Source organism: Palaemon carinicauda, chromosome 5, assembly GCF_036898095.1.
Source record: "Palaemon carinicauda isolate YSFRI2023 chromosome 5, ASM3689809v2, whole genome shotgun sequence".
In the NCBI taxonomy this organism is placed as follows: domain Eukaryota; kingdom Metazoa; phylum Arthropoda; class Malacostraca; order Decapoda; family Palaemonidae; genus Palaemon; species Palaemon carinicauda.
In genome coordinates, this window is record NC_090729.1 from 166,975,695 (window position 1) to 166,988,119 (window position 12,425).

Genomic DNA, 12,425 nt, shown 5'->3' on the forward strand with positions numbered 1-12,425 from the left:
TTGACTCATGCCCATATAGTAATACCAATCTCACTAAACTGACGCATAGTCTTATTTTTTATATGTAATTTTAGGCGATTTAATTTCCAAGTTTTACTTAACCTAATCATTGTCTGATTTTTTTTTTTTTTCAATCTTTCACTAAACTCTTATTCTAAAGATCGTGTATTGAAGATCATAATTCCTGAATATTTAAATAATTCTACCGCATTAATCCCTTCTCCATCCTATGATATTTCATCTTACATAGACCTATAATTGTAAATGAGCATGTAATCATCATCATCTACCGTTGCTAGTTCACTGGAGGACAAAGGCCTGAGATATATCCTTCCAAACGCAGTTTCTGGTCTTTCTATGCATTGTAAGTCTATACCCATAAATTTTCTTAGCTCGTCGAGACTCCATCCGTTCCTTGCTCGCGTTTGTTAGTAATCTCTCTCTCTCTCTCTCTCTCTCTCTCTCTCTCTCTCTCTCTCTCTCTCTCTCTCTCTCTCTCTCTCTCTCTCTCTCTCTCTCTCTCTCTCTTATATATATATATATATATATATATATATATATATATATATATATATATATATATATATATATATATATATATATATATATATATATATAAGTGTGTGTGTGTGTGTGTGTGTGTGTGTGTGTGTGTGTTTTGGGGGTGCGTTCTCAAATGGTTTGGGATTTATTGTCCATGCTATTGTTTTCTCTTCTACATGGCTTCTTTTAAATAAAGCAATCAACATCACAGTGCCTGTGTCATAGACAATTACGTCACTGTTGAGTCATAGATAATTATGTCACTGAAGTTATCGGATTAGAAAAAAAGTTTTAGCAACTTAATAAAGTAGTTTTCACTTGACAAGGGATTTTTTCTTGTCCCGTGAGTGGATTCACTCTAAATAATAGTATTGTTTGTTATCAAATGGAAATTCTTATCTTTTTTCAATAGTCTCTAAGAATCATTTTCATGATTATACATAAGTATTTCATATTATAATGTAAGAAATAAAACTTTGTTAATTATGATGTAAATTTAATTATTATATATGATTACCTGGAACTACATAAAACGAGATATTACCAAAAATTATTTCAACGTTAAGTGGCCAATTTTAGAAAGAGCTTTCACAAACAAATTGATAGCCAAATCTCCATAGATAATCCTACCTGAGAAGGGGAGTGCCACTAGAGTCCCACCACTTTCTCGATGCCAGTCTAAATTTGGCTCTCTCCGTCGTAAGAGGTTGGTGTGAGTGCCACGCGTCTTTGATTGCAAGACAGAACTACACTAAATCCGCAATTTAAAATGCAGGTAAAGATATTTTTGATTTTTAGAGCTTAATGCTTTCAAGTTATTATTGTTAGGTCCAGCTACTTGACTACCCTTCAAGTGTAACCTAGTGGCCTAGTTTATTAACAGAGTCAGTTTATTCCTGTTTTAGACATTGCACCGTTTCTATTCTAATCACTTTTTTTTGATGTATCATCCGCCTTTGTTCGGTCTATCTTTAGTACTGGTTGCCTATATACAGGCAAGCTATAAGCACGAGTATTCTCTTGATTTGCGCTACATATTGCTACCGTTAGGTTAAGCTAGTCTCCCTTAGCATGTGCGGTAGACAAGAGCAATTGTATGATATGAGAAGGATATTGTATTAAACGGTATACCTATTAAACTACGGTAGATGTGGGGTGTATGTATGATGACGGCCATGCCCTTCAACTCCTATTTTTAACCTTATCGCTAATAATACAGGGGGTGTATGTATGATAGCGGCCACCTTTATGTATTATTATGTCTAACATAGAATATGGTAATGTAAGGGAGGTCGCAGGGGGGCATTAGTTAATTAAGTAGGTAAGGACACAACTTGTAGGTTAGGGGGGAAAGAGTAGGTTAGTTGATGTCTATTTTTAATCAACGTGTGAGGAACTGGCCGCTGATATAAAAAGGCTCCTAATACAGTAATTGTTTTTTTTAATTAGAAATAATGAGTAGTAGTCCAATGGGGGTTGCAGGGAGGTGTTAGCCCCCGTTAGGTAAATAGGTTAGGACACGGCTTGTAGGTTAGGTGGGGAAGTATAGGTTAAATGGTGTTCTCTGCATGTGTTCCTCTCTGTCATTATACAAAGGGTCTGTAGATATATGGTACTTCAATTTCTAGCCAAATACATCAATTTTATGTTTTTCCTACTTCCTATCATGTGTTTTATGTATTTTCGATGGTGAATATTGGGGCAGACCTTGCATTCATAAGTTTTTCTACCCCCTTAAATAAACAATTTTGGGGATCCCAGTGGGAAACTGGGGTTTAAAGTGGGGAAGCTCCAAAAGCAGGTGCTTTGCAAAAATGATAATTGCCAGAAGTGCATAATAAACAGGAGATAACGAGTTGGAGAAATATGTGGTCCATGTAAGTGGGGTGAAGTTAAAGTAACATTAGCCTACTTGTAATTCACATAAGCAAGCAATATTTGAATGTCCCGTGCACACCATGTGTGTGGGTCACTATTAAGATATCATAATAATCTGTAATTTATATCACGTTCCTCAAATATTTCCGTTCCTCAAATATTTCTGACTCTGCCTTGGTTTGTTGTTCACAAATAAATATAAGCTCACTGCTCCTCTGTTCTGGAAAGAGGTACATGGATGTGCTATGGACGCCAATCACGTGGGTCATTATTTTGGGGATGTTTTTTTTTTTTTTTTCAGGTGAGCAGCAATAACTATCTGCTGAATGGACAGAGTTTTCATCCTAACCAATTACTGAAATAGATGAACTTACGCTAAATTTTGAAATAGACTGAAACCCTCTTCTGACTGCAGTTATGCTGGAACTGAAGTGGAGCTGGAAAAAATGGCTCTTGTAAAACAACATCCAGAACTTGTGAAAAATTATTTAGAGGCTCTTAGTTGGTTAAAAAATCCAGTAAATGATTTTCATACAAAAACTAAAACTGCTGGCAAAAACTAATGCAAATGAGTGCGCAGTAACTCTTTGTCAGTCTCCCAAAACTAAGCAATGGACTTAGATAATGAGTAAGTTATGCCTGAGCCGCCATTAGTCATACCGATAAAAAAGCTAAAATAGCCAGCACTCATCCATTTTTTATAGCAAATTTTTATTATTTTCCGGGAAATTAATTCATTATATATTAATCAAAACAAGTGATAAATAGATAGTTTTCAATATTAAACTTACCCGATAATCATGTAGCTGTCAACTCCGTTGCCCGACAGAATTCTATGGAGGGATACGCCAGCTATCACAATACTAGAAGGGGGTGTACTTACCAGCGCCACCTGTGGCCAGGTACTATAGTACTTCTTGTTGACACCTCCTCAATTATTCCTCTGTCGTGCTTCCGGCAAGACGTTCTGGGATACGCTTATGATCTTCGAGTATTTTCACGGCTAATTGGTGAAGTATTCTCTCAGATTTCGGCTGTCGCTTTACTGGAAACCTTCTTATATTAGCTAGATAGCTTTTATATAGTCCTGATTAACGGTTAACGATCTTTTGCTTGATTTTGGAACCCCCTTTGGCTAACTCTTTGGATTCAAGATGTCTGACATTTCGCAAGCCCCCTCCCATAGACGATGTAGGTCTTGCAATAGGCGTATTCCGAAGGCCTCGGTAGATCCTCACACCGCTTGTTCTGACTGTAGGGACAGGCCCTGTCAGTTAGAAAATCGATGTGAGGAATGCGCCGGACTTTCGGAACTGGAATTTGTCCGTCTTTTGAAATATTCAACTAAGTTAGAGAGAGGTAGAGTTAGGAGGAGTTCTTCTCACTCTTCACTTTTTTCCTCACCTCATGATCCCCTACCTTTTCCTACCCCTGTAGTGGCTACCCCCGAACCTACTATTTGCCCTCCGCCTGATATGTCTGTTGTTTTGCGTGCTATTCAGGCCTTAGGCGATAAAGTAGAGTCAGTGGTAAGTGATCATAAGTCTCTGATGGCCGAAGTCAAGGAACTTAAGGTCAAGAGTGCAGTGGGTGGAATTAGTGCCAGTGCTGTGACGAGTGCTAGTGTCAGTGCAGTGCCAAGTGCTAGTGTCAGTGCCAGTGTGGTGCGTGAGGATATTTCTGTGCGAGCCAGTCGTCCTCCCAGTCCGGGACCTCTTGCAAGCTCCCAAGCCCAGGGGAGAAGCAATGTCGAAGGGCATAAGGGTTCGGCAGGCCTTGTTAGGCGCACAGAAGTATCCTCGGTGGTTGCGGGCGTGTCTTCCAAAGACCGTCACTCCCACCTGCAGACGATTGAGCCCGTCTTTTTCTCGTCCGCTGATCAACTGTCAGGGAAGAAACGTTGGTCTCAGGTCTCGAGACCACTTAAACGCAGAGTCCAGTCCGCGAGTGCTCAGCCAGGTTGCAGTCATTGGCTCAGCTCTGACTCGCCGCAGTCATCTGTCGACTGCACTCCGCCCAAGAGGAGTAAGGTTCTGCCACAACAGAGCTCGACTGTTAAGGCTTTACCTCAGCCTACTGTAGTTTCTGCCGACCCCAAGTGGACTCTACTACAGTCCATGCAAGCACAGCTTTCGGACTTGATGCGTGAGTGTCGGGCTGAGAGTGTTGCGCCTCCGCCTCCGCCTACACTCCCTCCGCCTGCGCTCGCTCCGCCTGCGCTCGCTCCGCCTGATCGCAGTACCACCTGCCAGGCGTACGATGTTGAGCCACGTTCTGAGTTTGCTGTTCCCAGTGGTGTTCAGCCTCCGCCTTCTTTAAGGCAACCTTTTCAATGGGATCAGGAGGATTATACCTCTCTTCCTCCGCCTCCACTTGCTGCTCCACCAGTGGTGCAACACTCGGTTGAGGTACAACAACCTCTCCCGTCCATGAGTCAGTCTCCTCAGCTCTCGCTGCAGCGAGCTCAACCCTCCACAAGGCAAGCACCACTACACCTTAGCCTTGCGCCTCAGGAGCCTCAGCTTGCGAGACATTTACCTTGTTCTGCGCAGCCTCTACCTCATCGCGCTCCGCTCACACCACAGGAACAGGAACTTGCTACTCCGCTTCCGCCAACCGCTCAGCAAGCGCAACCCTTGGGTTCAACCACTCATGCTAGGAGTCAGCCTCCTCCACCCATGCGCCTTCCTTCTGCTTCGTCTTTTATTCAGCCTTTGCAGTCTGAGCCTCAGGTTTTCCCTCAACAGTTACTTGAAGAGGAAACCACTAATATTGTTCCTACTCGTTCTGACTCTGCTGTTCAGCATTCTTGTCCGATCTCTTCGCTACACTCTGGTGATGAGGCGTCTGATGATGAGGCGGCACACCTGGATCCCTCGTCAGACGTGGATGAATCCAAGCCTTCTCCACAGTCTATTGACTTTCTTAAGGTCTTGGCTCTGCTTAGGGAGGTTTACCCAGACCACTTTGTCTCTGCTATTCCCCGCTCTCCGCCATCTGAGTTTTCGCTGGGCATACAACAAGCTAAGTCCACCTATACTAAGCTAGTCCTAGCAAGGTCCTCTAAGAGAGCGTTAAGGATCTTAGGGGAGTGGCTGCAGACTAAGCAACACCTTGGCAAAACTTCTTTCATGTTCCCTCCGACTAAGCTCACTTCGAAAGCGAGCGTTTGGTATGCCACAGGAGAAGCACCAGGCTTGGGAGTACCTGCCTCTGCCCAGGCTGACTTCTCAAGTCTGGTTGACTCGCCTCGGAGAACTGCAATGAGGCGCTCTAAGGTTTGCTGGACCTTCTCAGACCTTGATCACTTACTGAAGGGAGTATTTAGAGCATTTGAGATGTTCAACTTTCTAGACTGGTGCCTGGGGGCCCTCAGCAAGAAGACCTCTCCTGCGGACAAGGATTCTACCATGCTATTAATGTCCTGCATGGATAAGGCCATTAGGGATGGATCTGGTGAGCTTGCGTCGATGTTTGTATCAGGGGTTTTGAAGAAAAGGGAACAGCTGTGTACCTTCCTTTCCTCCAGCATTACACCTTGTCAAAGGTCACAACTCCTTTTTGCTCCGCTCTCGAAGTTCCTCTTCCCCGAAGAGCTGGTTAAGGACTTGTCTGCTGCCCTGATACAAAAGGACACACACGATCTTGTAGCCTCATCGGCTCGTAAGTCTAAGGTTGCTACCTCAGTCCCCAAGACTTATCGCTCCCCAGTGGCTGATACCCCTGCTACGAGGTTCATACCGCCCTTTCGTGGTAGAGCCCCCAGCCGAGGAAGCTCCCGTCCAGACTCTTACAGGAGCAAGTCTAGGAAAGGCTCCAAGACATCTAAGGGAAAAAACTGACTCTCCGCATCTCCAGACAGCAGTAGGAGCCAGACTCAAGATCTTCTGGCAAGCCTGGGAGAAGAGAGGTGCAGACGCCCAGTCTGTCAGTTGGCTGAGGGACGGTTACAGGATTCCATTCTGCCTCAAACCACCTCTGACCACATCTCCCATCAACCTCTCTCCCAACTACAAAGAAGAGGACAAGAGGCTAGCATTGCACCAGGAGGTGTCGCTACTTGTGCAGAAGAAGGCAGTGGTTATAGTCCGGGACCATCAATCCCCGGGCTTCTACAACCGTCTCTTTCTTGTGGCCAAGAAGACAGGAGGTTGGAGACCGGTGCTGGACGTCAGCGCGCTCAACGCGTATGTCACCAAGCAGACGTTCACGATGGAGACGACGAAGTCGGTCCTAGCAGCGGTCAGGCAGGAGGACTGGATGGTCTCGTTGGACTTGAAAGATGCCTACTTTCACGTTCCTATTCATCCAGACTCCCAACCTTTCCTGAGATTCGTTTTTGGAAAGGTTGTCTACCAATTCCAAGCCCTGTGTTCTGGCCTAAGCACAGCTCCTATGGTGTTCACTCATCTGATGAGGAATATAGCAAAATTCCTACACTTATCGGACATCAGAGCCTCCCTCTACTTAGACGACTGGCTGTTGAGAGCCTCCACGAGTCGTCGCTGTCTGGAGAATCTCAACTGGACTTTGGACTTAATCAGAGAACTGGGTCTGTTAGTCAACATAGAAAAGTCTCAGCTCATTCCCTCCCAATCCATTGTGTACCTGGGAATGGAGATTCGGAGTCAGGATTTTCGGGCTTTTCCATCGGCCCCCAGGATAAGCCAAGCCCTAGAGTGCATCATGAGCATGCTGAAGAGGAGCAGTTGCTCGGTGAGACAGTGGATGAGTCTCACAGGGACCCTTTCATCACTGGCCCTGTTCGTCGAGCTAGGGAGACTCCACCTCCGCCCTCTTCAATTCCATCTTGCAGCTCATTGGGACAAGGGTTCGACTCTCGAAGCAGTCTCTATCCCAATCTCCCAAGAGATGAAGGCCACTCTCCTGTGGTGGAAGAACAATCTCCTTCTCAGGGAGGGCCTATCGTTGGCTATTCAGACCCCCAATCTTCATCTCTTCTCAGATGCATCGGACTCGGGCTGGGGTGCGACCTTGAACGGACGGGAATGCTCGGGAACGTGGAACGAGGAACAGGAATTGCTCCACATCAACTGCAAGGAGCTACTAGCAGTTCATTTAGCCCTGCTGAACTTCAAGTCCCTCCTGCTAGGCAAAGTGGTGGAGGTGAACTCAGACAACACCACAGCCTTGGCTTACATCTCCAAGCAAGGAGGGACCCATTCGAGGAGCCTATACGAGATCGCAAGGGACCTCCTCATTTGGTCAAGAGGTCTAAACCTCACTCTGGTCACGAGGTTCATTCAGGGCAATATGAACGTCTCAGCAGATCGCCTAAGCAGAAGGAATCAGGTCATTCCCACGGAATGGACCCTCCACAAGAGTGTGTGCAACAGACTTTGGACCTTGTGGGGTCAACCTACCATAGATCTGTTTGCCACCTCCATAACCAAGAGACTTCCGCTGTACTGTTCCCCTGTTCCAGACCCTGCAGCAGTTCATGTGGATGCTTTTCTACTGAACTGGTCCCATCTCGACCTTTACGCATTCCCACCGTTCAAGATAATAAACAAAGTTCTGCAGAAATTCATCTCGCACGAAGGGACACGGCTGACGCTGGTTGCTCCCCTTTGGCCTGCAAGAGAATGGTTCACAGAGGTACTTCAATGGCTAGTCGACATCCCCAGGACTCTACCTCTAAGAGTGGACCTTCTACGTCAACCTCACGTAGACAGGTTGCACCCAAACCTCCACGCTCTTCGGCTGACTGCCTTCAGACTGTCGAAAGATTCGCTAGAGCTAGAGGCTTTTCGAAGGAGGCAGCCAGTGCGATTGCCAGAGCAAGAAGGGTTTCCACTCGTAGAGTCTACCAATCTAAGTGGGAAGTCTTCCGAAGCTGGTGTAGAGCCAATTCAATATCCTCTACCAATACCTCTGTGACCCAAATAGCTGACTTCCTTCTACATCTTAGGAATGAGAGATCCCTTTCAGCCCCTACGATTAAAGGGTATAGGAGTATGTTGGCTTCAGTTCTCCGCCACAGAGGTTTGGACCTTTCTTCCAACAAGGACCTTCAAGACATTCTTAAGTCTTTTGAGACGTCTAAAGAGCGTCGTCTATCCACTCCAGGCTGGAACCTAGACGTAGTCTTAAGGTTCCTTATGTCACCTAGGTTCGAACCTCTCCAGTCAGCTTCCTTCAAGGACCTTACCCTCAAGACTCTTTTTCTCGTCTGCCTTGCAACAGCTAAGAGAGTCAGTGAGGTTCATGCCTTCAGCAAGAACATTGGTTTCACGACCGAATCTGCAACATGTTCTTTTCAGCTCGGATTCCTAGCAAAGAACGAACTTCCTTCACGTCCTTGGCCTAGATCGTTTGAAATACCTAGCCTCTCCAACATGGTAGGTAACGAACTAGAGAGAGTTCTTTGCCCTGTCAGAGCTCTCAAATATTATCTTAAGAGGTCTAAACCTATTCGAGGACAGTCAGAAGCCTTATGGTGTGCCATCAAGAAACCTTCGAGGCCCATGTCCAAGAACGGGGTTTCGTATTATATAAGGCTTCTGATTAGAGAAGCCCATTCTCACTTAAAGGAGGAAGACCTTGCATTGCTGAAGGTAAGGACCCACGAAGTAAGAGCCGTAGCTACTTCGATGGCCTTTAATAAAAACCGTTCTCTGCAGAGCATAATGGATGCAACCTATTGGAGGAGCAAGTCAGTGTTTGCATCATTTTATCTTAAAGATGTCCAGTCTCTTTACGAGAACTGCTACACCCTGGGACCATTCGTAGCAGCGAGTGCAGTAGTAGGTGAGGGCTCAGCCACTACATTCCCTTAATCCCATAACCTTTTTTAACCTTTCTCTTGAATGCTTTTATTGTTGTTTTTATGGTTGTTACGGTAGGCTAAGAAGCCTTCCGCATCCTTTTGATTTGGCGGGTGGTCTATTCATTCTTGAGAAGCGCCTGGGTTAGAGGTTTTGTAGAGGTCCTTTAGTAGGGGTTGCAACCCTATATACTTTAGCACCTTTGGGTTGATTCAGCCTCCAAGAGGAACGCTGCGCTCAGTAAGGAAGACGAACTTAAAAAAGAGGCAGAGTAACGGTTCAATTCGACTTCCTTACCAGGTACTTATTATTTCATTGTTATTTGAGATAACTGTTATATGAAATATGGGATACTTAGCTATCCTTTAATCTTGTACACTGGTTTTCACCCACCCCCCTGGGTGTGAATCAGCTACATGATTATCGGGTAAGTTTAATATTGAAAAATGTTATTTTTATTAGTAAAATAAATTTTTGAATATACTTACCCGATAATCATGATTTAATCGACCCTCCCTTCCTCCCCATAGAGAACCAGTGGACCGAGGAATAATTGAGGAGGTGTCAACAAGAAGTACTATAGTACCTGGCCACAGGTGGCGCTGGTAAGTACACCCCCTTCTAGTATTGTGATAGCTGGCGTATCCCTCCATAGAATTCTGTCGGGCAACGGAGTTGACAGCTACATGATTATCGGGTAAGTATATTCAAAAATTTATTTTACTAATAAAAATAACATTTTAAAGGTTAAAAGGTCACTCATGATTGCCAGAGGCAAGGGACAGTGACAATACCCTAGCAGGTCAATGCCCTAGAGACTGACCATATATACTGTATATATACTCCAGGCAGACATTGCTAGAATATTTCAATTTGCTCCTACAGATGGAAACCTGTCTTTTACATAGGAAAATAATTAAAGCAAAGCTGGAATATAGCATTTAAAATTATGACAGGGTGTCTACAACCGGCCAGTATCGGGAAAGCACTGCACCCTGCTGGCTCACTGACAGACCAGTATAATAGCAGCCATTTTTGCTGGCTGGATTTTTGGTAGATGGCTAACTTTTATTGATTTTTCTTTTGAGGATTCCTGCAGACATGTGGAAGTGTTCATGTGTGTTGCTCAAGACCTGGGCTAAGGACACAGATCCTCACCAGGTATGCCTGGCCTGCAGAAGGCTCCTGCAGCCAGGCTTCCCCTTGAGACAAGTGTTGGGAGTGGTTGTCCTTCCAATGGAAGAAGTATGGCAGGCGGAGGAAAAAGAAGGATTCTTCACCCTCGAGGTCATCCCCGAGGTCGAAGAAGACCTGGCTTCCTTCTTCCACCCCTGGTACTCTGCCCTTCAACTCTTCTTGATTGGTTTTCTCCAGATACCAATCGAGCAAGAGTGGCGACCCTATAACCTTAGTACAAGCCTTGCTGTAAGGGGGTCTTATTGTTTCCCCTAGTGAAATGGACGGGCCCCCTCAGAAGGAGCCTTCTACTAGCTTTCTTCAATTTAATGACGCCTTACACATGTTGTGGTTCTCCTTGGGACTTCAGGGTTCCCCTTCCGAGGATCGGTTGAAGCTGGCCCTTCAGGACACCAGCAGGAGCACCTTGTAGGCCTTGCTTTTAGAATACGCTCACTCCCCCAGCATGCTCACAGGGTTGTCATACAACCTTTGCCAGATCCTTCCTTTCTGGAGGAGGCTCTTAGGTAAGCTTCTTCATCTCCACCACAACATAGGTTCTCATGATCTTCCAGAGACAACTTGCCATTGTGTGCCTCAACCAGACGGGCTTCTCCATGACGTGCTTCACCCAGATGCGCTTCTCCATCACATGCCTCACCCAGATGAGTTCATCCAGATGAGATACTCGTGCGCGTGCCTCATCCAGACTCATTTCTCCATCACAAGCCTTACCCAAACACACTGCTACTAGATGTGATTCTTTACGTGCTTTTTCCAGATGCGATTCTCCAGCTTGCTCCTCTCCCAGATGTGCTTCACCTGCATGCCCTAGAAGTATTATTTCTGAATGCGCTAGACACATTTCTCTTGAGCACGCTAGACATGCTTCACCTGAACATACTATACTCTCTTCACCTGAACACGCTACACTTTCTTCACTTGAATGCATAAGACGTGTTTCATCTGAATGCGTTTCACCTGAACACACTTCTGAACATTTGCCACCTACAGATAGCACTTCTTCCATGAACTCCTGTGGCTTCTCCGGTTCTAGTACCTAAGGTAGCCAAGGCTACAGTTTCTCCAGAGTTCAGCCCACACTTCTTGGATCTGCACCTAATATACTGTAGTTCTGACCAAACTGGACAAAAGGAGGTGTTGAAGGTGGAGGCAACAGGAAACCCCCCGGGTGGGGTGACACTCGACCTAGAACTCATAGGGGATATCTGTCTCCAAGGGAAATCACCTTGGTAGAGTAGTATTACCTTTCCTCACTGGAATTCATGACTTCCACTCGCTTCTCATCACCGAAGAGATGGAGGAAGGATGACATCTACTGGCAGCCCTCTCTGGCCCTAGACAAGCCTTGGTGAGTCTCTAGCCAGTCTAGGATCTTAGGTGAGAAGAAGAGTTCTTCCTGTCATCTCTCTCCTTTGGCAGCAGTCTCTCATCAGAAAGTAAAGTCGGGTAAACCATGCCAAAGAACTCTTCATCTTGACCGACTGCTCCTAGGGTAGCCAAAATGATCCAGGACTCTCAAGTCTGTTGGGGGAAGTCCGTCAGGGGTATGGCAATCGGCTCCCTTCTGTCTCAGTCTTCTTTCAGGGGGAAGAACAGATCTTGTTTTTGACGATGACCTTTCTTGCGGCCAGCTCGTTACAGTTTCCAAAATAGAGTACTTCGATAATGACTCCAAAGAATTCTTCCTCAACCAGTAGGATCAAAACCCCAAGATATTGAGGAGAGCGAGTTTGATAGGTCTTTCTTTGTCCTTCGATGTATCCAAAAGGTGGATGGTCTTGGAGAGGCCCCATCTTCTCCAAAGGGGAGGAAAGTGGCAATCAACCGCCTTTGTTGTACACCTGGTAGTTCTATGCCTTATCTCGAGCTTCCATGATCAATCTTGGCCACTGAAGCTTTAGACAAGGTGGATACAGGGGTATCTGCAAGGAATGACTCTTGAGGGTGGGAAGATCCTCCTTTCTGATTCCATCAGCTTTCATGAGGCAGAGAAAGTAATATAGAATGCAGGAGACT

At 45.5% G+C, this 12,425-nt stretch overlaps 1 protein-coding gene across 1 annotated transcript in view; it reads left to right on the forward strand.

The window, feature by feature from the left end:
• Window positions 1–1,160: 1,160 nt before the first annotated feature.
• The window catches only part of LOC137641586 (phosducin-like protein 3), a 53,715-nt gene continuing 42,450 nt past the window's right edge, over window positions 1,161–12,425 (forward strand). Inside the window, exon 1 of the mRNA XM_068374294.1 lies at window positions 1,161–1,318. Coding sequence (XP_068230395.1) covers window positions 1,313–1,318 — 6 coding nt within the window. The 5' untranslated portion in view covers window positions 1,161–1,312. The remainder of the gene's footprint in view (window positions 1,319–12,425) is intronic.